This window comes from Acipenser ruthenus, chromosome 4 (genome assembly GCF_902713425.1).
Source record: "Acipenser ruthenus chromosome 4, fAciRut3.2 maternal haplotype, whole genome shotgun sequence".
NCBI lineage: Eukaryota > Metazoa > Chordata > Actinopteri > Acipenseriformes > Acipenseridae > Acipenser > Acipenser ruthenus.
Genome location: NC_081192.1, coordinates 28,159,490 through 28,184,053, shown reverse-complemented (window position 1 = coordinate 28,184,053; position 24,564 = coordinate 28,159,490). Strand labels below are relative to the sequence as shown.

Genomic DNA, 24,564 nt, shown 5'->3' with positions numbered 1-24,564 from the left:
GTGCATCTGTAAACCAGAAAATGTGGCTTTTTAACATATCCATTCAAGAAAGAAAATTCTGAATTTAATAATTCCAATTCCGAATAAATGTTAATTGTATCTATTTTATTATTTTTTAAAATCTGGCATTGCAAGCTTCAGAAGTCACTTTAAAATATAATTTGAATTAAGCTACAATATTACTAGAGTAGATTAATCCATTTTTAAATTAACAGCACAGACAACAACCTAGTTTGCTGGGTGTTTTTTTTTTTTTTGGATACGGCTTAAATGTGAGCATGGGAGTTCAAATACTTACAGTATCTATGTGATGTAATTTGCATTGCAAGGAAAGGCTACAGCAATGAAGATGTTTTGGAGAATATTCTATCAATTTGTAACAGGAACAACTGTTTGGTGTGTTGAAGTTCCCCTGTACTTGGTTTAAAAAATGAACTTTTAATCTAGAAAATATAGTGACATCTCCTGTATAAGATGGACTGTACTGGTAGATCAGCGATCTTCTTTCTTCCTCCTTGTCTTTAAATTCGTGGACATTTTTTCCTCGCTGCAAAATAAAATAATAATAAAAAAAATTATTTAGATTATAAAAGCTGATGAAAATCAGAAACACACCATACTTACAGATTGAAATATAATGGATATTAGTGTTTTTGTGAACAAAACATACATGCATACATACATACATACATACATACATACATACATACATACATATGCTTTAAATTATATATAAATGAAAAAGCCACAGAATGACAGCCGTGCTAGGTGTTTATATAACCTGCAACCTAAGTCTGCAATTCAAATTGTTCAATTGTAAGATATGTTACAAATGAGGTGCACCAGGTCAAAATAAATCTGTTAATTGTTTAAGACAAATTCTCCTTATTAAACTTGACCAAGATTTAAAAATCTTACCTTCATTTACAAAGAAATCAGGCATATAAATGCCTGGCTTCACAGCTGATGGGGAGTGGGAAATAATTTCCAACCTCCACTCAAAGAGATTTTTCTCTGGATGCCACTGCATTCCATAAAAGGGATACTTATAGTCTGTATCAATGCAAAAAACAAATGCAGTTTGTTAACCTGCAACTATCAATTAAAACATTTAAATAAACATATTATTTTTTAAATTGCATCATGTTGATTTTTGCTTTATTTCTTGAATAGATTTAACTTATTTGCTCTCTTTATACCAATACAACCTATGTGAGACTATAAAGTTGCGTCTTGAAAAGATACATTTTATAAGGGTTCATGTTGTGGTGCTGTCTCTACCATTAAAAGATCTACAATGCCTGCCTGTACTGTACAAATTATGTTACCTTCCACGGAACTCCTTTATATATATATATATATATATATATATATATATATATATATATATATATATATATATATATATATATACACACAAAAATACCAGCAAGGCCATAGGAGGAGGACCTTGCCCCACTGTCAGCATTTCCGCTGACAGCATTGCTACTGGCAGCATTGGCGCTGCCAACATTGCCACGGGTAGAATTTCCGCTGCCAGGATTGCCCCGGCTGGAGGAGCCAACCTTGGTGCTATCAGCACGTCTGCTGACAGGAGTGCCACTGTCAGCATTGCCACTGCCAGCATTGTCCCTAGCAACATTTCTGCTGCCGGAGTGTGCCTCCGTGCTGTCAGCCTTTCCGCTGCCAGCGGTGCCACTGGAGGAGGACCTTGCCCCCCCCTGTCAGCGGAAATGGGGAAGCAGCCTCACCTCACCTAATTGTTGGTGTGTATACATTGTTGCACAGGGTATAAATTGGGAATGTAGCACAAGTGATTTAAAATCACTAGAGGCACAAGTCACTCACTCTGGGTTAGTGTGTTCAGAGGCGGAACGAGAGACGTGAGTCTTGAGATAAAGAAACTAATATCTAAAAACAATTGCTACCTGTGCTGGTTTTACACTAGCACAATACTTGTTTTGTTCCGTGTCTGTTTGTCTGTTTGTTTTGGCCACCGTGCCATTTTGTTTTGTTTTGTGAAAGTCTTCTGTTTTGTTTAAACCTTTTATTTATTATAAAACGCGCAAGCAGCGCTTTCATACGCTGCAGTACTGTGTGTCCATTCTCTTCTGGGTCTGATGTCACCACCAGCCAGCCTGTTCACACATGCCTTGCTAAAAAGTCACTGGTATCTACATATCTGTAATATCTGATAAAAAGCGTAGTGGGATACCGTCCTACTTTTCTGTCGTTTACAAGTAGCCTAAAAACAACTTTGACAAGTAAGTTCAATTTCCATATTAGTGTAGAATACTGTATTTATTAACAATAAATAAAAACAGCAGGGATGTAACTGTTACAGTATGTACACTTTAGCACTGTATGTGCATGTTTCTTATATAAATTCATGAAGACCGTTTAGTCTTTTTTTTCTTCCAGTGGCAAATGCATGAATCCCATCCTGTACAACAACGTTCCTCACAAACTATCAATATGCAAAACTTATATATTTGGCTCCCAAAAATACAACATTAACAACTGCATTAATAAGACCTCATCTAGAATATTGTGTTCAGTTCTGATCACCTTGCTACAAAAAGGATATTGCTGCTCTAGAAAGTGTGCAAAGAAGAGAGACCAGAATTATTCGGGGTTTAAAAGGCATTTCATATACAGAAAGGCTAAAAGAATTGAATCTGTTCAGTCTTGAACAAAGAAGATTATGTGGCGATCTGATTCAAGCTTTCAAAATTCTAAAAGGCATTGACAATATCAACCCAAGGGGCTTTTCTGACCTGAAAAAGAAACAAGGACCAGGAGTCACAAATGGAGGTTAGATAAAGGGGCATTCAGGAGAGAAAATAGGAGGCACTTTTTTACACAGAAAATTCTTGGAGTCTGGAACTCACCAGCAATGTTGTTGAAGCTGACACCCTGGGATCATTCAAGAAGCTGCTTGTTGAGATTCTGGGAACAATAAGCTACTAACAACGAAACGAGCAAGATGGGCCGAATGGCCTCCTGTCATTTGTAAACTTTCTTATGTTCTTATCTTCTTATGTTCTTAACTACAATTATCACACAAACAATGACCTTCAAAACCCATGCATTTAAATTAATGACATGAACATGGTGAAAAAGGAGGCATTTCCATGCGTTTCCGAGTTATCGCGTGAGTTGGCAGAAAATGCTACTGATTTAGCCCAGAAATACTTGCACTTTAAAGGTCAAAACATGAATTAGCTGTAGACGGTATTAGTCAAATTGTCGATGATTTAAACGATAAATCTGTCCAGATAGTTTTACACATTTGTTCACGCATACGGTGTCCATTTTAGGACATCCTCAGTCGTCACCCCTCCTCCAGTCAATCCTCACCCCTCCTTGAGTCTGTCCCTCCTCGAGTCAGTCGTCGTCTCTCCTCGAGTCAGTCATCACCCCTCCTTGAGTCAGTCATCACCACTCCTCGAGTCAGTCGTCACCCCTCCTCGAGTCAGTCGTCACCCCTGCTTGAGTCAACCCTTATGCAAATGGATACCAGGCTTAGGACACATCCCATTTGGATGCAACCAGGACCAATGGGCACAGACAGACAAACAACAACCAATGAGGATGCAAAGATAACAACCAATGAGAACAGACCAGGGCAGACAAACAAACAGCGGGCCACATGGTACGGGAATACACAAACAAAGGCAAACAAGCAGTGGCGGAGTACAACGGGGAGAGAATAACACACAGCGTGCAAACACAAACAGACAGCAGGGTACATAAACACAAATGCACGGATCGCTACAATATGATTGCCAGCATTGCACCAAAGCCTATGGCCCTACTCTGTCAACATTTATTTTTAGGGTTTAAAATATACAAAAACAATACAAATACATGTTATTTGATTTGATTCAGGTCACTCCCCTTTATTTAGCAAATCTCTGTAACTGCACTACAGGGATTGAGGTTCTTTAGGGTCATCCTATGACAGATTGCACCGAAGGTTGTTAGGATGACAAGGTTTACTCAAGGTATAGGACTATTTGTCATATTACGAAATCAATAAATGAGTCACAGATTTGGCAAAATTCCAGTGCAGTGCAGTTTTTAAAATGGGTTCTGTGTAGACACACATCATGTTTTACTTTATAGACTGTGAATGTTTTTGAAAAGTAATTTAAAAACACATATTTGCCTTATTGGTACAACTCTAGCTCCAGGAGATTCCAGAAACTTCACATATGATGCAGCAATATGAGACTGGTTTTGATATTAATATTTTTGTGCCAATACACCTACAAAATACAATTATTATTATTATTATTATTATTATTATTATTATTAATAATAATAATAATAATAATAATAATAATAATAATACATACATACATACATACATACACATCATAACCGTGTGTTTCCATGCACATAAAGTTATGGAAATATATGTGTGGGATTTGATCTCTATCGAAGGAAGGTTTTGGGATTTCACCTGACAGAAGACACACCTCAGTCTTTCAACATGTACCATTACTACCTGAATCAGAAGTAGATGGAAGTTCCATCTTCTGTACATGATTTGCATGAGAGGCTTGTATCTTGCTAGCAAACCATTTTTCCACATAGCTACTAATTGCTATAAATAAATATATGTAAAGTAGTTTTATGTGCTTAACTTAAAAAAAACAATATGTACAGTATGTTTACATTTTGTATATGATGTATAAGTAACCAATTACATTTTATACAACATGTACAGTGCTACAAACAAATAAGTCTTATTATCCATAGTTTTATGAAACTATTTACAGTAACTGCCTACAGTTTTGTAACCTCTATAAAACACTGCAGTCTGATGATTAAAATCATTGAAAATTGGTAGGCTATGTGAATGTACAGTATTGTCTTGTTAAGTTGTTGACTGGTCAAGAACTGGACAAGTCCAAATGGACCCAGATATGGCTTTAAATTGATTTTAAAAAGTAGTAATTTTCCCTCTCATGGGAATATTCCATTGCAAATGACAAAAATGTCCCAGGACCGACCTGTACCAGGGCAATTTAAATGCAATTTAAACCCCGGACCTGAATGGGATTGTTAAGAATATAAAGTCACGTTCTGACGTATTTTTGTCACGTACAGTAGAATGCTATAGATTGTATTGTACAAACATGTGCAAACATTAGGGTAAACGACTGATGGGTCTTAAATGCCATTTTTGTAAATTACCGGTACTTTCCAATAAAATATTCATTTCACTTACCGATGATTGGTTTGTCGTTTATTCTTATCAGGTCAGAAGGTGAACATATGTCAGTGCTGGAGATTGTGTATACAAAAATCAGTCATGCATTTTTTACGTTTGCATTTTTCTCCAGCTACAAAGAAAAGGTCACTTCACCCATCTCTAGCACTGTTGAGCAGCCTTGCATGGGAACCTTTTTTTTTTTTTTTTTTAATAACACCAACATGACTGCCATCTGTGACATACAGTATCTCAGGTGTCAGGAATTTGTAAAAAGCGAGCCATAATCACAAAGCTTTAACTTGTGAGTTATTTACAGTTTTTTTTTTGTCTGTTTTGATTGATTAAATAGGGTTGCTATTAAAAACAAAACAAACACACAGTATATAAACTTGAATAGGGTCCACTACCTTTTAGGTGGAGGTGCAATTTTAAAGGGGGAACATCATAATGATGCTTTAAATATGAAATTGAAGCCACTTCAGATCACATACTGCATATATTTTTAATGAGGTACAAGGAATACAAAGAAAATATATTATAAAATAAAAATTAACCAAAATCCAGTGTGTCAGAAATGTAATGAACACATGAGATGAACAAGGACAACGTCTCTATGTCAATAACATAGATATGAACTTACTGCAGGAACAACATGTACAAAGGTTATTTCTACCACAATCATGTTAATTCGCTGGACCCAAGAGCTCTGCTTTCACACCCTTTCCATGTTTTCTTTTGTTTCATTTTTTTATCTTAAATGTTTAAGGCACTATAGAGCACATATTAACTTTTGTTTTTCTTTTTACTTTTCATGATGTTTACAATCCGAGTGAGGTTCGGTTCTCCCATTATTCAGCTTTACTGAGTTGTGTTCCTTTTCAACTCTTTAGGCTTCTCCTCTGTACTTTTCTATTGTGAACATTCAGCATATATCATGTGTTTATGATTCGCAATTACTTATACAATTACTAGAGTATAAACATACAATACATTGGTGAAATTAGGCTAACCATGGCATCATTATTACAAAAATCATTTGTAAGGTAGAAATTAGATACAATGTCTCTGTCCGCAAGTGTACAGTATATAAAAATACTTGATAAATCTTCAGAAAAAAAACACAATAAACTTACTACTTGGTGTCTTTTGCATAATGGGTTAATTTATACATATACAGTATATAGATGTTTTATTTAACATCACGTAGTCAAAGAAACTACAAAATTATATTGTAAAAGTCTACCATAATAGTAGTACAGTTCATGTTAGAATTCAAAATGTCACATTTTTCCTTTTTTGTCAGTTTTTCATTAATTACATGAAAAACTACAAAGCTTAATGTAATTCAATATGTTTACGTAACATTATTCAGCAGAAAAAAAACAGTGCTTTAAGTTGATAAAAAAACAAACAAGTAGTCTTTTAAGTCAGTTTCTGGAATTTTGTTTAAATGACTACTTGTCTGTTTTTTTGTATTCAGCCGATGAAGGACTTGTAGTCCGAAACGTCCTGATAATTGATTTGTTATCAATTATTCTACCTTTTTAAGTACCTGAAATATCCTTTTCTCTTTTTTCTTATTGATTTTATATATATATATATATATATATATATATATATATATATATAACCTATTTTCTGTAGAGATTCCAGTCCCTGAAAATAACACTTGTAATATTAGAAAACATGTATTACATTTTTCCTTAAACCCTAGATCCCAAAACAACGTGTGTGCCTATCTTGTAGATTCACCTGCACCTCTACCTCTAATTTTATAACAAAGAAGCCACTGATCATTCTGGGATCTAAAGGACAAACAATTAAACTACTGTAATTTCTGCTCATTCAGATGTTGAATCTAAATAATACTGAAAGGCACATGAACAGCTGTATAGTGTTTGAAACAGACCGAGACTACTTAAAGTGTCTAAACCAGGGGTTCTAAAACTGGAGGTCACGACCCTCTGGAGGGTTTCAGAAATGTGTCAGGGGCGGGAGGCTTACGAATCAACCACATCACAAGCAGACTGACTCACCTTATTGTTTTACCTGCTCAGGGAACAGTACGTATTTTAGACAGTGGTTATTAAAGTCCATTTGGTAAAAAAAATTAAAATGTCAGAAATCTACATAGACAAGTTCTATAATATAGTAATAAGGGGTGTAGATCCAAGTCACTTCAAAGGGGGTCTTGGTTATGAAAGGTGGTTTACAACACAAATTTCCCTTTAAGAATTTAAAGATATTCCACAGCAGCAACCTACAGTGGCTCTCAAAAGTATTCACCCCCCCCCCCACTTTGGACTTTTCCACATTTTATTGTGTTACAACATGGAATCAAAATTGATTTAATTAGGAGTTTTTGCCACGGATCAACACAAAAAAAGTCCATAATGTCAAAGTGAAAAATGAAATCTACAAATTGTTCTAAATTAATTACAAATACAAAACAGAAAATAATTGATTGCATTAGTATTCACCCCCTTGAGTCAATAATTGGTAGAGGCACCTTTGGCAGCAATTACAGCCATGAGTCTATTTGAGTAAGTCTCTACCAGCTTTGCACATCTGGACACTGCAATTTTTGCCCATTGTTCTTTGCAAAATTGCTCAAGCTGCGTCAAGTTGGATGGGGACCTTTGGTGAACAGCAATTTTCAACTCTTTCCACATTTTCTCAATTGGATTGAGGTCCAGGCTTTGACTGGGCCACTCCAGGACATTGACATTTTTGTTTTTAAGCCACTCCAGTGTGGCTTTGGCTGTATGTTTGGGGTCATTGTCCTGCTGGAAGATGAATCTTCTCCCAAATCCCAGGTCTCTTGCAGACTTGCAGAGGAGGCTGTGTGGTCCAGTGGTTAAAGACAAGTGCTTGTAACCAGGAGGTGCCCGGTTCAAATCTCACCTCACCCACTGACTCATTGTGTGACTCTGAGCAAGTCACTTAACCTCCTTGTGCTCCGTCTTTCGGGCGAGACGTAATTGTAAGTGACTCTGCAGCTGATGCATAGTTCACACACCCTAGTCTCTGTAAGTCACCTTGGATAAAGGTGTCTGCTAAATAAACAAATAATAATGTTTAAATTGCACAACAATCTGTATTAATAAGACTTCAGCAGGATTTCTCTGTACTTTTCTGCATCCATTTTGCCCTTTATTTTCACAAGCTTTCCAGGCCCCGACGCAGAGAAGCATCCCCATAGCATGATGCTGCCACCACCATGCTTCACGGTAGGGATGGTGTTCTCAGGATGATGTGCGGTGTTAGGCTTGCGCCAAACATAACGCTTAGCATTGAAGCGAAAAAGCTCTATTTTGGTCTCATCAGACCATAGAATCTTCTTCCACTTGGTCTCAGAGTCTCCCACATGCCTTCTGGCAAACTCTGGCTGAGATCTGATGTGAGCTTTTTTCAACAGTGGTTTTCTTTTTGCCACTCCCCCATAAAGGCCAGTTTTGTGAAGCAACCGGGCTATTGTTGCCGTATGCACAGTGTCTCCCAGCTCAGCCGTGGAAGACTGTAACTCCTTTAGAGTTGCCATAGGCCTCTTGGTGGCCTCCCTGACTAGTGCTCTTCTCGCCCGGATACTCAGTTTTTGGCAGCTTTGGCAGGGCATGCAGTTGTGTTATACACAAGAGTAGCTACAGCTTTTAATGACAGGGAGCCTGTGTGTGTGTTTGTGTGAATCCAACTAAACATAGGCTGGGAGAAATCCTAGTGCACTGGACAAATGTGACACTGTTTTTACTTAGTAAAAAGACTGAAGGGACATAAACCTAAAAAAAAAATAATGATATGCAAACACACACACAGAAGATATGAATGCATCGGAACCCTGGAAGTCTTGCTTACTCCCACGATAGACACATAAAAAGATCTTTACGTACTTAATTGCAACTGGCAGAATAAATAACACATATTATTGCTATATGTGTGATCATCGCTGTACTGTATAATCCTGTATAAAAGGAAAGTAAGAAATTGACTGTTACTTCTTAATTTCATACACTATAGCTGTTACTCTTTTTGTTGTTGTGATTTGCAGGTTATTAAATAGGTTGCAGTTAAAGCTGAATGACATAGTTTAAAATAAATAGTTTATACTCTAAAGCTTTCTCCTTAAGGATATTTACTAAAATGTAGTATTTTGTATTTTATTTTAACTGTATACTATTTCATGTGTAAGCACAACTACCTATCAAGTTATCATTTCTGGACTTTTTTCAGAAATGATCATTTTCATAACCAAGTAATTCAGCAAGATGTACTTATTTCAAGTAAGTGAATCAGTGAATCAAATGAACAAATCTGTTGAATTGAATCACTGAACTGAATAAATCAAATGAATCCAGTCAGTAAAAATAATCAAACTGCACATCACTAGTTTGCAGTCCAGAAAAATAATTTTAAATAGCATGCCTATCAGTGGTTAAAGCCTGGTTTCCATACGCACTAATAAATGATCACTTTAATGCACGCACTAAAATGAATGCCTTTCAGTAAATGCCATGTGAATACAGCTCATCTCATTATTATTAGCTGGATGTTCATTTAAATACATCAGCATGCATTACCATAAAAAATCACATATTCATTCTGATTACCATAATGTGAAGCACTAAATTTAGTGCGCGCCATAATATGCCAAGTATCGCACGGAATAATGATTACAATTGCAATAGTAAATATGGAAATCATGAACGTGCTCACTAATTGCAATTAAAACCAAAATGTTTAGTGCCCTTTCGTAAATGAGGCCCATTGTACATTAAACACAATTTAATTTGTCACAATTGGTTATTTACATTTTTATATTTCTGTATAAGTCCAAACTCCAACGTTACAGGACAATCCTTGAGGACTGAGGGAAATGCACTAAGACTGTACATTTATTCACAGCATCTGAGGTGACCTCAAATCTATATCACAGGCTTCCAGTTTTATTTCGAAGTGCCTTCTTTATATCTTTAACTATTTTTGCTGTGGGACAATGGTATAAATAATGTGCCAATTAGAGAAATTCACTTATTTGCCATACAATGGCCAAAGGAATATCCATGCACACCTCATACCACGATTTAAAATCAAAGGATAGCTACAAATGTCTTGTTTAATCTGCCTGCTTGAGCTAGGCATATGAAGGAGAGTTTACAAATGATCCTGATACACTAAAGAAGGCATTATCCACAGCATTTGTCTGCTTGGTTTTATCTCACATGTGTTATTTTCTCTCAGGAATTGGTAATTAAAAAAAAAGAAAATTAAAATAATGTTTTATAGCTTCAAATTAATACCTATTGGCAAACGAGTGACTCTGATCTGTGCCCTCGCTGTCTGAGGTATTGATTGAGAGTTTATGCAGCTGGTCCTCTGACTGAAGGATGAATTCCATCCACTCCTGACAGAGCTCCTCCATTGTGGGTCCTTGGCCTCCGTACTCTGGTGGGAGGATGTTCGCCGGAAAGTGCTGACACAGGGTTTGTTCGTACGTGCTGCCATGCAGGTGGATCTAAAAACAACATCAATAATAATAATAATAATAATAATAATAATAATAATAATAATAATAATAATAATAATAATAATAATAATAATAATAATAATAAATCACATTAGGGAGTCAAATATTCTTTCAAAATGTTTAATGAGCCAGAAAACAAAAGTATATTTCTTAACATAAGAAAGGAGATAAAAACTGTTCTGTACAGTAGAATATTTGTTATTTATTTCAGACTTCATTGATGCATTGGTATCCTTTGCATGGTATCTTTTTGATACAGTTAATTTAGCTATAGCAAACACTTTTCCAGTATTCCTTTTTCAACACTGGGTGTCTACTACTATAGAACAACTGGAGAGGGTTGTGGCTGGTTGTGCGTTGTGGTTAGCTGGAAAACAGCAAACGAGAAACAGCATACATACAAGCTGCTTGAGCTGACTGCTCAAAAGAAAAACCTTGCTCTACCCTGTGCCACGTGCAGTCCAACTGCTCACAAAATGGTGTGGCAAACTCCAAACTCACTCAAATTGGTTATTAACAAGTTGTGCTAAAATACTACAAGGATAGACCCAGCTTGTCTGTAAGATGCTGCATAATGATGATTTAGACAATGGTATTTAGATTGTTTTGTTTGCAATAGGGCTCAGTGTTCAGTTACAACAAACTACATGCTTGGCATGCAGTAGAAACTTTTCTTCCAGAAATAAAGGTGGACAAAGGTATTTCTAAATTGGGAGTCAGTGGCTATTAAGGAGTGAAAACTGTAATTTTAATTATAGTGCTGCATCACATCAGTCCAGTTAGTTACTGATAAAGGCGACTTACCCGCTCTTTTATTTTTTCTGACAGAAAGGGCTTAATAACAGCAAAGGCTGGGTGGAAGAATATTGGCTCATTAATCAGATGGATGCCACGCACTTTCAGTGGGAAGGAATCCTGGCAAAACAGCAATTCAAAAATATTTATTAGGTTTTAGTGTGAAGTATTTTTACCTAAGTTTTTATGCTCATAGTTCTTCCAAAAGATAGAATATAATATAACCATTTTAAATCCCATCCCATTCAAAGTGTAGGGTAATTGTATTAAAGGTCATTTACTTTGAAAGACCACCTTTATATATATATATATATATATATATATGTGTGTGTGTGTGTGTGTACAGTGGCTCTCAAAAGTATTCACCCCCCTTGGACTTTTCCACATTCTATTGTGTTACAACATGGAATCAGAATGGATTTAATTAGGAGTTTTTGCCACTGATCAACACAAAAAAAGTCCATAATGTCAAAGTGAAAAATAAAATCTACAAATTGTTCTAAATTAATTACAAATACAAAACAGAAAATAATTGATTGCATAAGTATTCACCCCCTTGAGTCAATGTTTGGTAGAGGCACCTTTGGCAGCAATTACAGCCATGAGTCTATTTGAGTAAGTCTCTACCAGCTTTGCACATCTGGACACTGCAATTTTTGCCCATTGTTCTTTGCAGAATTGCTCGAGCTCCATCAAGTTGGATGGGGACCTTTGGTGAACAGCAATTTTCAACTCTTTGCACATATTCTCAATTGGATTGAGGTCGGGGCTTTGACTGGACATTGACCTTTTTGTTTTTAAGCCACTCCAGTGCGGCTTTGGCTGTATGTTTGGGGTCATTGTCCTGCTGGAAGATGAATCTTCACCCAAGTCCCAGGTCTCTTGAAGACTTCAGCAGGTTTTCCTCCAGGATTTCTCTGTACTTTGCTGCATCCATTTTGCCCTCTATCTTCACAAGATTTCCATGCCCTGACGCAGAGAAACATCTCCATAGCATGATGCTGCCACCACCATGCTTTACGGTAGGGATGGTGTTCTCAGGATGATGTGCGGTGTTAGGCTTGCGCCAAACATAACGCTTAGCATTGAGGCGAAAAAGCTCTATTTTGGTCTCATCAGACCATAGAATCTTCTTCCACTTGGTCTCAGAATCTCCAACATTCCTTCTGGCAAACTCTAGCCGAGATTTGATGTGAGTTTTTTTCAACAATGGCTTTCTTTTTGCCACTCTCCCATAAAGGTCAGGTTTGTGAAGCAACCGGGCTATTGTTGCCGTATGCACAGTGTCTCCCAGCTCAGCCGTAGAAGACTGTAACTCCTTTAGAGTTGCCATAGGCCTCTTGGTGGCCTCCCTGACTAGTGCCCTTCTTGCCCGGATACTCAGTTTTTGAGGACGGCCTGTTCTAGACAGATTCACAGTTGTGCCATATTCTCTCCATTTCTTAATAATGGACTTTACTGTGCTCCGGGGGATATTCAATGCCTTGGAAATGTTCTTATATCCTACCCCTGATTGGTGCTTTTGAAGAACCTTATTCCGGATTTGCTTTGAATGTTCCTTCGTCTTCATGATGTAGTTTTTGTTAGGAAATGTACGAACCAACTGTGGGACCTCCCAGGGACAGGTGTATTTAACCTGAAATCATGTGAAACACCTTAATTGCACACAGGTGGACCATTCAACTAATTATGTGACTTCTAAAGACAATTGGTTGCACCAGAGCTTATTTAGGTGTGTCATAGCAAAGGGGGTGAATACCTATGCAATCAATTATTTTCTGTTTTATATTTGTAATTAATTTAGAACAATTTGTAGATTTTATTTTTCACTTTGACATTATGGACTTTTTTGTGTTGATCAGTGGCAAAAACTCCTAATTAAATCCATTTTGATCCCATGTTGTAACACAATAAAATGTGGAAAAGTCCAAGGGGGGTGAATACTTTTGAGAGCCACTGTATATATATGTAAACAATCCTGATATACCTGTCACATAAGCCCATCAGAACTACTGGCTATAACACAGCATGCTAGAGGTAATACAATACTCAGAAGACAAAATAAAGACCGCACCCAGGGTACTGGCAAACCCTTATCAGCAATTAACCACAACCTTTACATTCATATAAACTAAGTTTTTGGTTGTGCATTGAAATATTTTTTTATTGCTATTGATAAGTCCCTAACCCAAATCTAATCAGCACCTTTATATAAAGGGTAGCTATTCACAAAGGTTTGAAAGAAACCCATTCCACATGCAGTTTGAGATATTCAGTATTGGCTAGGAGGTCAAAGACTATGGAAGTCAAATTCCAAGAGAGTTATACCTACAAGGGTTAATGTTAGTGCAAATAATCATGCAATGCACAATAAACATGGGAGGTTTATGAAAAAAAGACTTTTATTAAGTTTCAAGTCTGAACTTAATAAAAGTCTCTTATTTTTTTCTCTGCCACTAGAGGCCGCATTTCAGTCAACAGAAAATAAAAATGACTTGCGAAAACAATTTTAAAAAATCTGTTATTAGTTTTACTATAGTGTTGACAAGGTGAACAGGAGAATGTTAAATTGTTTAGACTGGTTTTGTATCTGTATCATAGATTTGCATACAAGCAAGCTTGCACAGATGAAGAAGGGAGACTCAATAGTCTCTCTCTCTTAATAGAGTCTCCCATTAATAAAACAAAAAAGCCCTCGAGGGGAACTAACTAGTGGTCTTTAATAGAGAAAATGCTGGACTCAAACTTTTCAAGAATGTAATGACAAACAAAAAATAAAACAAATGCCATGAATGATAATTGGGTGAGAAATGTCTTAATTGTGTACACCCTATGTATTCTACCTTTTACAAAGATAGCACCAGATATATTAAAATAAGGTAATATAATTATTTGACAAACATTTTACCTAGATGTCTTTATCAATATCATCTTAGAAGAACTTTTTTTTTTTTTAGATATCTAGGGTTTTTTTTTTTTTTTGCAGTATTTTGCAGTATTATTATAAAAAATATGAAAGGAGTCCTTTTGTTGCATTAATTGAAAATAGCATACGTTCCAAAGTGTATTGGTTTTGTAGAATAGTATTACTATACATTTTTCTAATGCATAATAATAAGTTTTCATATTGTTGTTTGTTCTTACTTATCAGGTTACATCTATGTTTAAGTACTGCAAAAGATGCCAAACTTCTGTGACCCGACCATAATTACTTTACATTTGTACATTAACTGAATATTTTACTGGAAAATGTAATGTTGTTTTTTTTTTTTTTTTTTTTCTCATGTCAAATTGTCCTCATTTGCTTAGTTATATTTTTAAAGATAGAATACCAAAAGAAAAAGTATTATAATTTCTATTGATTTTTCTCTGTAAATACTAAAAACCGCCTTGATAAAAAAAGAGAAAGTAGATCATTGAAGATGAGAATTTAATCATTAACTGGTATCTAAATACATTGTGATCAGTTATCAACCAATAAAATTCAACAACAATTTTTTTTTTGTGTGTGTGTGTGTGTTCACAAAGTACAGAAACTTCACACACCTCCTGGTCTGCCCAATCGCCATTACTGTTTATGGGATGAACTGGATTGACAAGGTTACCTCAATCAAGCTTTTTGCAGAATGGTTTGCACTATTTCTATAACTAACCTTCTCAAGCACACACACATGCAAAACTGGGAAAGGCATGCATGACATAGTTTCTATAACAACAATAAAAAAAATAAAATAAAAGGATATACAAAAGAACATTTTATGATGGGCTCAAAATATAATAAAAGTGAATCTGTCTCTATCCAAATTCTAAATGACATAAGAGTGGACTGCTAAACAGCACATATATGTATACCACCATTAATTGGATATGTTTTTTTTTTTAACTAAAAGAGTAAATCAGGTGCCCAGGATAAAGTAATGATATATTTAGTTTAGAGCTGGAAATAAGATGCTTAATGTATAGCAGGTTAACCCATTCCAGGTTTTAACATGAGCTTAATTAGCCACAGTGCATAGGTAACAAGCTCAGTTGTGTCATATTAAATTCTTAGTAATACAGTACCAGGAATGGATAAAACTGCTATGCAACAGGTGCCAAATTTCAACCCCTGCTTGTTTACTTGTTTTTAAAACTATGAGTTTACAAATAAAAACCTACACATTAAGTTGGCTATTTAATGGTTTGGTAACTAATGTTGAGTATATCTCAAGCTCTGAAACTGAAAAAGAAAATCAAAGCAAAAACAGAATATACTTTTCATTTAATCTACAAAAGCAAATCAGGTTAATAGTTATGAAAATGACAATACGTTTTAAAAACAACCCTCTGCAAATCACATTCATTAGATTCAATGTTTAACTTGTTTTGGATATGTTATGTTATAATAAACAGATATAATAAACATATAGAAATGAACTTACTGTAAGTACTGCAGACATTTTTTTGGCCAGAGAGGGGGTTATCTGAAGAGCATGAGAAAATCGCCAGCCCTGGAGATCAAAGATAGCCTTCAGTCCATTCCTCTGGGTCTCAATCTCCTGGACAATCAGTTCGGATGTGATGAGACTGACACGAAATACTTCATAGGCTGTATGGTGTGTTGGGTTCCACTGGCCTATATATATATAAAAAGATTTACTCTATTACAGTTTATTTGGTAAGAAACATAAGAAAAGAACAGGGTATAGCACTGATCACAATTACTAAATTAATACAATACTGGTTATACAGCTCAATAGGTTGCTACAAACATAATTATGAATATTTATAAAATGGGTCTTTTAAATACTGATTGGTTAAAACAGGTCACATGGGGGTGTGAATATTACAGCATATTCTCATGGGTTGGCACTTTTTTTCAAAAATTGACAAATCACTGGCAGATATCCATACGCCACTAGAATTTAAAAACAAAAACGGCAGACATATTGGAATTTATCGCAATAAACATGACTGACGAGATTGATGTAAATGTTGAACTTTTGGGAAACCGAAGTGTACATGAGATATTGAATGAATCTGAATCAGACACCAATGATTAATTAAAGTAGTGAAAAAAAGCAAAAGTATTCAAATAAATTCAAAACTCGCCATTCTATCGCTCTGTTCCTTCTCCCTGAATTACGGTGTTTCCCTATCCCATTTTGAAAATAAATAGTTTAAAAGATATCTCTTAAACTTTCAGCTTTTCACAAAAGATTTGGGTCCCTCTTAAACGAGACTTTGGGTTTAAAAGATGTTTTGTTGCCGTTGCTCCCTGTCTGCCCGTTCTTCAGTCTGCCTGCCTGCTGCCACTGGACCCACCCCCTGCGCAGCTGTGTGATCTGATATATTTTAAATGTGTCCGGGTATGATGGTATCATGTCTTCTGCTGTGCCCTGCATTGTTTTTAATTGTTTCTTAACACTGGCCCAGTAGTTCTCCACGTTGCCAAGCTGTAAATTGCAAAGCCAGTTTGATAAGTAACTGGGTATTCCATGCAAATAACGTCTTTCTCACCACTGTGAAGCTGTAGCACAAATCTGGTATGGATGCCTCCTGTTACTACCCCAGATAACAAAGGATGATGAAAAAAAAAAAACGCACTCTCACCTGATACTATTGCAGGTCTTGTGAGGAAGGGTCTGTGTGATTTAAAGGCAGACTCGTTTGTGCTGTGTCATAATTAAAATGGATAGTAATATTTTACTTTCAAATGTAATGAATAAACCAAGAATTACAAGAAGTGTAACGAATCAAAACTGCACTTTCAATGGCAATGTTCAATTCAACATCTGAAATTATTTTTTAATTAATGCATTTTTGGTTTTATTTTTTTATGTTTTAAGGGACTATTTTTTCTAAGGTCGGGCAGAGGTGGAAGGATATTTAATAAAATTTTTTGTTAATTAAAACATGTCTTCGCCTTGTGACTTATAACGCACCCGGGGCATGTGGATATTAGAGTATATCCCACACCCTGTCGTGCCTTATTGCTTACGTATTCCACATGTAATGTTTTTCCCCTGACGCCAACAGTGCAAAGTGACTTTATAGCGACACTGGAGTACTGACAACAATAAAAATAAAAATACTGCAATCCTAAAACTTTTCCTGAACCTACAATGACTTGCCAAACAAATCAGTACCCCGGGACTGTTGCAAGGTCTCCTGATTCAACCATTTAGTCCAATTTTCATAGGACCAGAACTGAAATTAGATTTGGCAATTGAACAAGCCACTGCTGCGTGGCACTCATATCTGAATATTACGAGACACAGTTCTGACGGCAAAAAACTTTTTTCAGATGTTTTTTTTTTTTTTTTTTTTTACCAAGCTAGTTAAATAGGTCAGATATTGATTTGTATACAACAGTTGAAACTTCAAAACACTTCCCTAAGCTTGACCTACCATCATATAGTAATTCAAGTGAGTCTCTGTGGGATGAACTTGACAGTCATTGCAATGGAATGAAAACCTGGGTAGCCTGCCAGTTGCAGCTACACACATTTAGCAATTTATGTTTGAACCACCAAATGCTGATAAAATAATGCTTGTATTATATATCATCCACATACCATTGCATACTGTAACTTCAATATCTCTAGAATACTGTGCCTCAGTGCAAAATGAATCAAATATAACCAATCAGCAATTATTAGAGTTCATTCGATAGGGTGATGTAAAACTTTTGGCCATAGCTGTATTTGTTATTGGATGATACACATAAACAAACATGACAGTAAGAATCATAAAATACTGTGTATCAGACTGGAAGCCAGTATCTTGGCATTTGGTCATCATCTGGAAAACAAAGCCACAAGATTGTAATATAGTAATATAGCATATATATTGTAATATAGCAGTCATATTAGGTCAGAGATAAAAGTCGCTGGCACAGCTGTTTATATTGAAAGTTCAGCTTTATCACATGACTGCTGTCAAATGTTTCATTTTTATAATATGGTAAATTCATCCTCAAACTTGTCCAAGGCACCTTTGATGCTCCTGCAAAAGTGTGATGTAACAGAAAGACCAATAGAACATTGCACTTGTTGCCTCTTAGAAAGTTGCCTGTCTGGCATCAACTCTTCTGAGACACTATAAGAATACTGTTTTTCAATCAGCAGTAGGTTCCAGGCTACCAGACAATATATCACAAAGTATTACTGTGTTACTGTCATGCTATGTTTGTCTTTTTATAAAACAAGAAAAGGGTTTCATTTTAGACTGCAACATTTTAACCAGAAAAAACTATTTGAAACAAGTAACACATTTGAGCCACTAACTACACTTGAACCCAACTGATATTAGAGTAACCCCTCCCCAGTACAAACTACTGAGTAGTTACCAATTTACAGTATGAGCTTTACCCTATGAATCCTAATGCCAAGTATTTGTTGTTTAAAGAAATGATCTTCGTAATAGCTGGCAGCTCACAAACATATTATTAAGTTAATATGTCTCTCCACTTTATTTTATGTCCTGCTACAGCACAGAATCCAAAAAGTTTTAGGTTTGAAATTAATTGATTTATTAAACATGCTTCTTAGACTTGCAGCCAGAATGCCTTTGTACTTGAATCACAACCTTTTTGCAGATGAAAAGGGGTACTTATAAAGACACGATTAGTGTAGATGAATAAGTTTGCAGAGGTACTGGCTGTATTGGTTGCTGGTATGAATAGGTATGTGAACTTAATTTCATAACTTCTGGGGAGCACGATACACTATGACACCAATAAGACAAATAATCTTTCTAATGTCCAATGCTCCCAAGTGAAAGTTCAGAAATGTTACCAGTCTTATTCCCCAGTTTATTTATGACTCATGATGTGTGAAAAAAATATCAAAACATCCAGGATTAGGTTAAAAATATATTGCATTGATAGGTACAACATGAGACAAAGAATCACAGCATGTGAAATCTACATAACACATGGAACTGAACAAGAGTTAAAGGGTTATAGAATTACTTTTATTTAGATAGTTAGATCTCAAGATATAATGTCAGTAATTGTGCCCCATATCTCAAGAAACACTAAGCTTTTACTTCCAGTAAATGCCTTTTTTGTCAACCATGATGGCTTCATGACCACTACAAGCCATTGCCAGTAAAGATAGCAGTTACTATAGTAACATACCAGGGCTTCATCCTGCTTTCAAACACAGGCCACAGGCATTCCATGTTCACATGGGACATTATTTTTTTTTGCCCATGTGTGTTGCTCAGAGTTCAATATATTTTCAAACAGCAAATGCGTGGCAATGTTGCTAGGTCTCAGGTCAAGCTGGTTTGAGCAGCTTTGGAGCTATGTGAATGTGAAACTCATGGCACTCTTGCTTAAAAAGGCTCTTGATGCAACCTCAAGAGTACTCAAAGTGTAGTGTTGTGACACCAAAGACCTAAATCAAGAAGTACTCAGCACAGCTAGCACCAATTTGCAGGAATATGTACAACATCATCTACATTTTAAGAATATAAAGCATGCTTACCTGTTTATTATCCCCTTATGTGTGTACTTGATTGTTATTTCTGATTAGATCATTATTTACCATGATTTCTGCATGCCTGAAAATGTGGCAACTGAGAGTATTTAAATGGAAACAGAAATCACAATTGCAAACCACTCGTGGTTATTTTTCAAACTTAATAACTTTAGCTTTTGGGAGTGGTTGAAAAATGATTTTTTTTTTTTTTTTTTTTTTTTTTGCTGAGGTAAAGCCTGGTAAACAGCAATAGACAAAAAAATATTAGGTATACACAGGTTTTAAAAATAAAATTTGTGAAAATGTATATAATGTATATAACGTATATAAAAGTATCCCTTTAAAATAAAAGTACTAACCAATTCTATAGATCAAAACTCTACTACCGTTGACATCTCGTGACCTCAGCACACCATGGTAATTATTACGGAGCAAACCAAGCACTGCGGATGGATGCAGATTGCCACTTATTTCAGGACACTCTTTCCTCCACTTGTGGTAGTTAATCAGTAACTGTGAAGAGAATGTACAAGGACATACCAGTAAATATGTGCTGATGTAAAAACTAAACTGTATGTCTAAGTTTAAATGAATCTTTCTTTTTTTTTTACGTTGGTGAAATTGAGTTTACTCCACTTTCCTGGGACGCAAAATTGCCTTACAAAGAGGACATCTGCTCACATTGATTGCAATGCTTATTATATATGATTTACTGTCTTCTACTACAATCAGCCATGCTGTATCAATTGCCGCAGATTTTGGATAATGCCATGACAATTTAATTTACTACAGTTCTACAATTAGAATATTTTCTGTGTGTAGACTTAAACTTAGTGTCATGTATGGTCATTAGAGGAAGTGGAGCCAAAAAGCGAAAAACGTTATTCTTCCAAAATTCTAAGAATTTAAGCATCAAAGGTGAAGTTATTAACTGCTGTATGCAGCTTGCGATTGATCTTAATCTTAAACCCTTAATGTGCAGAACTAGTTGGTTGGTTGTGTGTGTTTGTGTGTGTTTATTGTAAATGTTATTGTTTTAGTCCCATTGTGCCATTGGAGTTCCCTCAAACGCAGCCCCTGCAATTTCTAATGATCACTTTGGTGAAAATTAATAAATAAAATGTAAGCTCTGTAAATAATGATCACTAAAGCAACACATGTACAGCTATGGTCAAAAGTTTTGCATCATTATAAAATTTTAGGATTGAGACATAATAATAATAATAATAATAATAATAATAATAATAATAATAATAATAATAATAATAATAATAATAATAATGAACATAATTTATATATTTTATTTAACATCATCTAATCAAAGAAGCTACCAAATTACATCGCAAAAGTCTACCGGAAGCCACAATAGTAGTACAGTATTTCATGTTAGATTTCAAAATGACAATTTTTAAAATTTTTGTCAGTATTTTTGTCAGTATATGGAAAGCTAAAATGTGGTATGCAAGTCATGTTAACGTAACATTATTCAGCAGGTTTCATTCGACTTTACGAAGCAACATTAGTTAATTCTATAGGGTGATGCAAAACATAGCTGTACTGTACAAATATAGTGAGATTTAAAAACACAATGTAAAGTGGTAATAACTACAGATAAAGTGTGTCCTTGAACATGAGTGTGTATTTATTTATTTATTTATTTATTTGTATTACAGTGTAGCTTCCACAAGGTAGGCTTGCAAATGTAACAGGCAGTGTTTTGTGATGCACTGCCATTACTGATCCTGTCCCCTGTCGGTGAGATGAGATGAGGTGAGTTTAGGTTAAAACCTCAATAACTTCAAATGCAGATGGTGCACATTTTGCATGGTGGCTGAGATCCAGTTAGCGCCCAGGCTCCATACTGATACACAATTAAATCTTGATCCAAGAACATTAGCACTAACACACGTTTCTGACAGGACCTAAATGTTTACTCTTTCACATTGTGAATTTAAATACAGTACTGTATTTAAAAAGCGTTAATGTAATATTGACTTGCACGTTGTCATATAACTATTAAATACAAAATATTTACTGTCCTGTGGAATACCTAAAGTCAATACCTAAAAAAATGAATATATGTCAGCAACAGAAATAGTGAGTAAAGCATTACCACCATTTCTTTTTATCATCTTTCCGCAATTTTCCAGAGTTTTTTCTTATCTTATTTAACTGTGGTGGCATACTGTCCACAGGTTACACGATTTAAAGATGTCATTCCTGTTGATAAACATTTTTTTCTGCTGATAAAACACTAACAATGACTAGCTTATTTGACTGGTAGGTTAGTTCATGAGGCGATGTCAATTTTGTTGGCGCATAAACTTAAAGACGCCAATTCTGTTTGCACAAATTCATGACAACACAAATCACACCGACACCAGCCTTTCAATCTGTTAAAATGCATTTCAATATGAATCAGACACTGTATTCTGGTTAAACCGAGCATTACAACGGCTTTGTCCACTGTATGTTAGAATTATTTTGTTGTTGTTGATGTTGGTTGTTTGTTTGTTTTTATTGGTATTGTGTTTTATTTATTAATAACCGATACAATGCTAGGATTCTTTTGTATTGTTATGCCCAAGAATTTGACATCTCCGTTGGGTGGGAAAAAACAAACAAACAAAAAAAACGTTAAAGACGTACGTTCTAAACTTTTTTTAAAAAAGGTGCCTGTTCTAAACGTGGCCATTCTAAACGTTGCCAAAACTTTCACTACAAACACCCCACTAAATCAAACAAATAGAAGTAGTGTGCGACACACCAGATTAAAAACATATTTTATATTAAACAGTACATACACCTGTCACTTGCTTTGTCAACTATAGCAAGGACGCCTATGAACTTCGTTTTTTCATAATACTTTTCAACTGCCCTGCCCCTCACCCTGACTGTGGCTACTGTTTAAAAAGTAGGGTACTATCTAGGGTTGAACATGTACTATTCATAATCTCTTAAAATGTTATGTTAGCCACCGCTTTCAGTCTTACTTACTTTTAGTGACAAGTCAACATCGAAATCTCTGGCTCTAAGAAACCTTAACAAGAATGTATCACTTAATTCAAGTTGCCGTTCACCCTCCTTTTCTGCTCTCCGTCTCAGTTTGGTCAAATAAGGTTGTACCACAGGAGAATCGTCCGGCAAATCATTAAGTACCACAGGCAAGTCAGACTCCCCTTCCGACATATTACCGGATGAAGTTTCAAGTTAGAGAATGTTGGCTAAAATAAAGACGCAGAACGGACGTCTTCAGAAACTGCAGTGAAACAACAGTCCCTGTCCTTCAATACTGCACATGAAAACTATCAGTGCAACAGTCTTTCAAAAGAACTGGGCAGCGGTCTTATGACATGCCAATCCAAAGTGGGCTTCCACGTACGGTTGTTCACCGCAGGGAATAAATAAACATTCGCATGTCGACGATGGCTGAACTTCAACCCAGAATTTAAGAATTTAGAATCAGTTATTCAACATTCAGCATGCATGCTGATAAGTTTCTGCATACCAATGAGATTTTCTAGCAAAATTCAAATAGGAATAACTTTTATTTCTGATTATATATAGTAAGAATCACATGCAAGTCACATGTTTTAGAATAATGTGTATTATATTGAATACTAGCTGAAACCTAGCGCTGCCCGGGGAAATTAAATATTTCAATATTTCATGCATGACAAATTGGGGAATGGTAGCCTTATGGTTTCCTAGAAGTTACCGATCTTGGGTGTCGCACAATGCGCTCGGACACCTTTCCTTTTTTTTTTTTGGTTTTTCCCATTTTAATTTTTTTTAAAATGTGTTATTATTATTATTATTATTATTATTATTATTGGTCTTGTGGGTTTCTTTAATTTGAGATACATGGCTATTGATCAAGTAATGGGGTTACTAAATAAAGTACCCCGGGGATAAACATTATGAATCCAAACATAGACCTCGACTTTCCCCTGGATGAAAGAGGAGGCCATGACAAGTTGTGGGGTCCCAATGCATAAATGAACAGACAGACAGACAGACAAACTGCCTTCTTTACATATTAAGATAAAGCAACTGAAAATGCATTACTTTTAAACAAACAGTTTTTTTTAAAGCACACATTATCGATAAATATAGGAAACAAAGCCATATACAAAAGTCCTATCATATCATTGATCACAGGCAAACGTAATTAAAAAAAAAACACGGGGTGAAATCAATCAAGAAATGTTACATTATACATTTACAAGCTAATACCATACACAATCAGAAAGACTGAAATCTTCACTTTCTAACTACAGGACTGTCATCATTTATATGTGGTTGCTAATAAAAACGATAGAACCTCTAAACTACACCCACCAATGCAATTGTGTGCGCATGATCACGTGGAGCAAGACCTGGCTGTTCAATGATTCTATTTTGTTTGCCATTTGGCATGTATCATACAGGTGGCTGGGCAACTGTTTTTACAAGCAGATTAGACCTTTTTACACTAGGCCTGTTTTTTCTTTCCCTATCTTCAATCTCAGCACCCTATACTACAAGATAATTCAAGAAAACATGTTAAATACAAG

General features: G+C 35.5%; 1 protein-coding gene across 3 annotated transcripts; it reads right to left on the bottom strand.

Annotated features, from left to right (window-relative positions):
• Positions 1 to 318: 318 nt before the first annotated feature.
• Positions 319 to 23,344, bottom strand: ttpa (tocopherol (alpha) transfer protein). Of its 3 annotated transcripts, XR_009328445.1 has the most exons (7): positions 23,006 to 23,339; positions 20,368 to 20,521; positions 15,962 to 16,155; positions 11,550 to 11,660; positions 10,519 to 10,733; positions 919 to 1,053; positions 319 to 547 (listed from the first exon to the last, which is right to left on the bottom strand). XR_009328445.1 is itself a non-coding variant. In XM_033999141.3 (6 exons), the coding sequence occupies exons 1-6, from the start codon at positions 23,195 to 23,197 to the stop codon at positions 1,047 to 1,049; spliced, it is 873 nt and encodes a 290-aa protein (XP_033855032.2). In that variant the 5' UTR covers positions 23,198 to 23,339; the 3' UTR covers positions 903 to 1,046. The 3 variants fall into 3 exon arrangements, 2 of the variants coding, with proteins under 2 accessions (XP_033855032.2, XP_033855033.1); XM_033999141.3 differs by lacking the exon at positions 319 to 547 and having other exon boundaries at positions 903 to 1,053; XM_033999142.3 differs by lacking the exons at positions 319 to 547; positions 919 to 1,053; positions 11,550 to 11,660 and having other exon boundaries at positions 9,986 to 10,733; positions 23,006 to 23,344.
• Between the last annotated feature and the right edge of the window lie 1,220 nt (positions 23,345 to 24,564).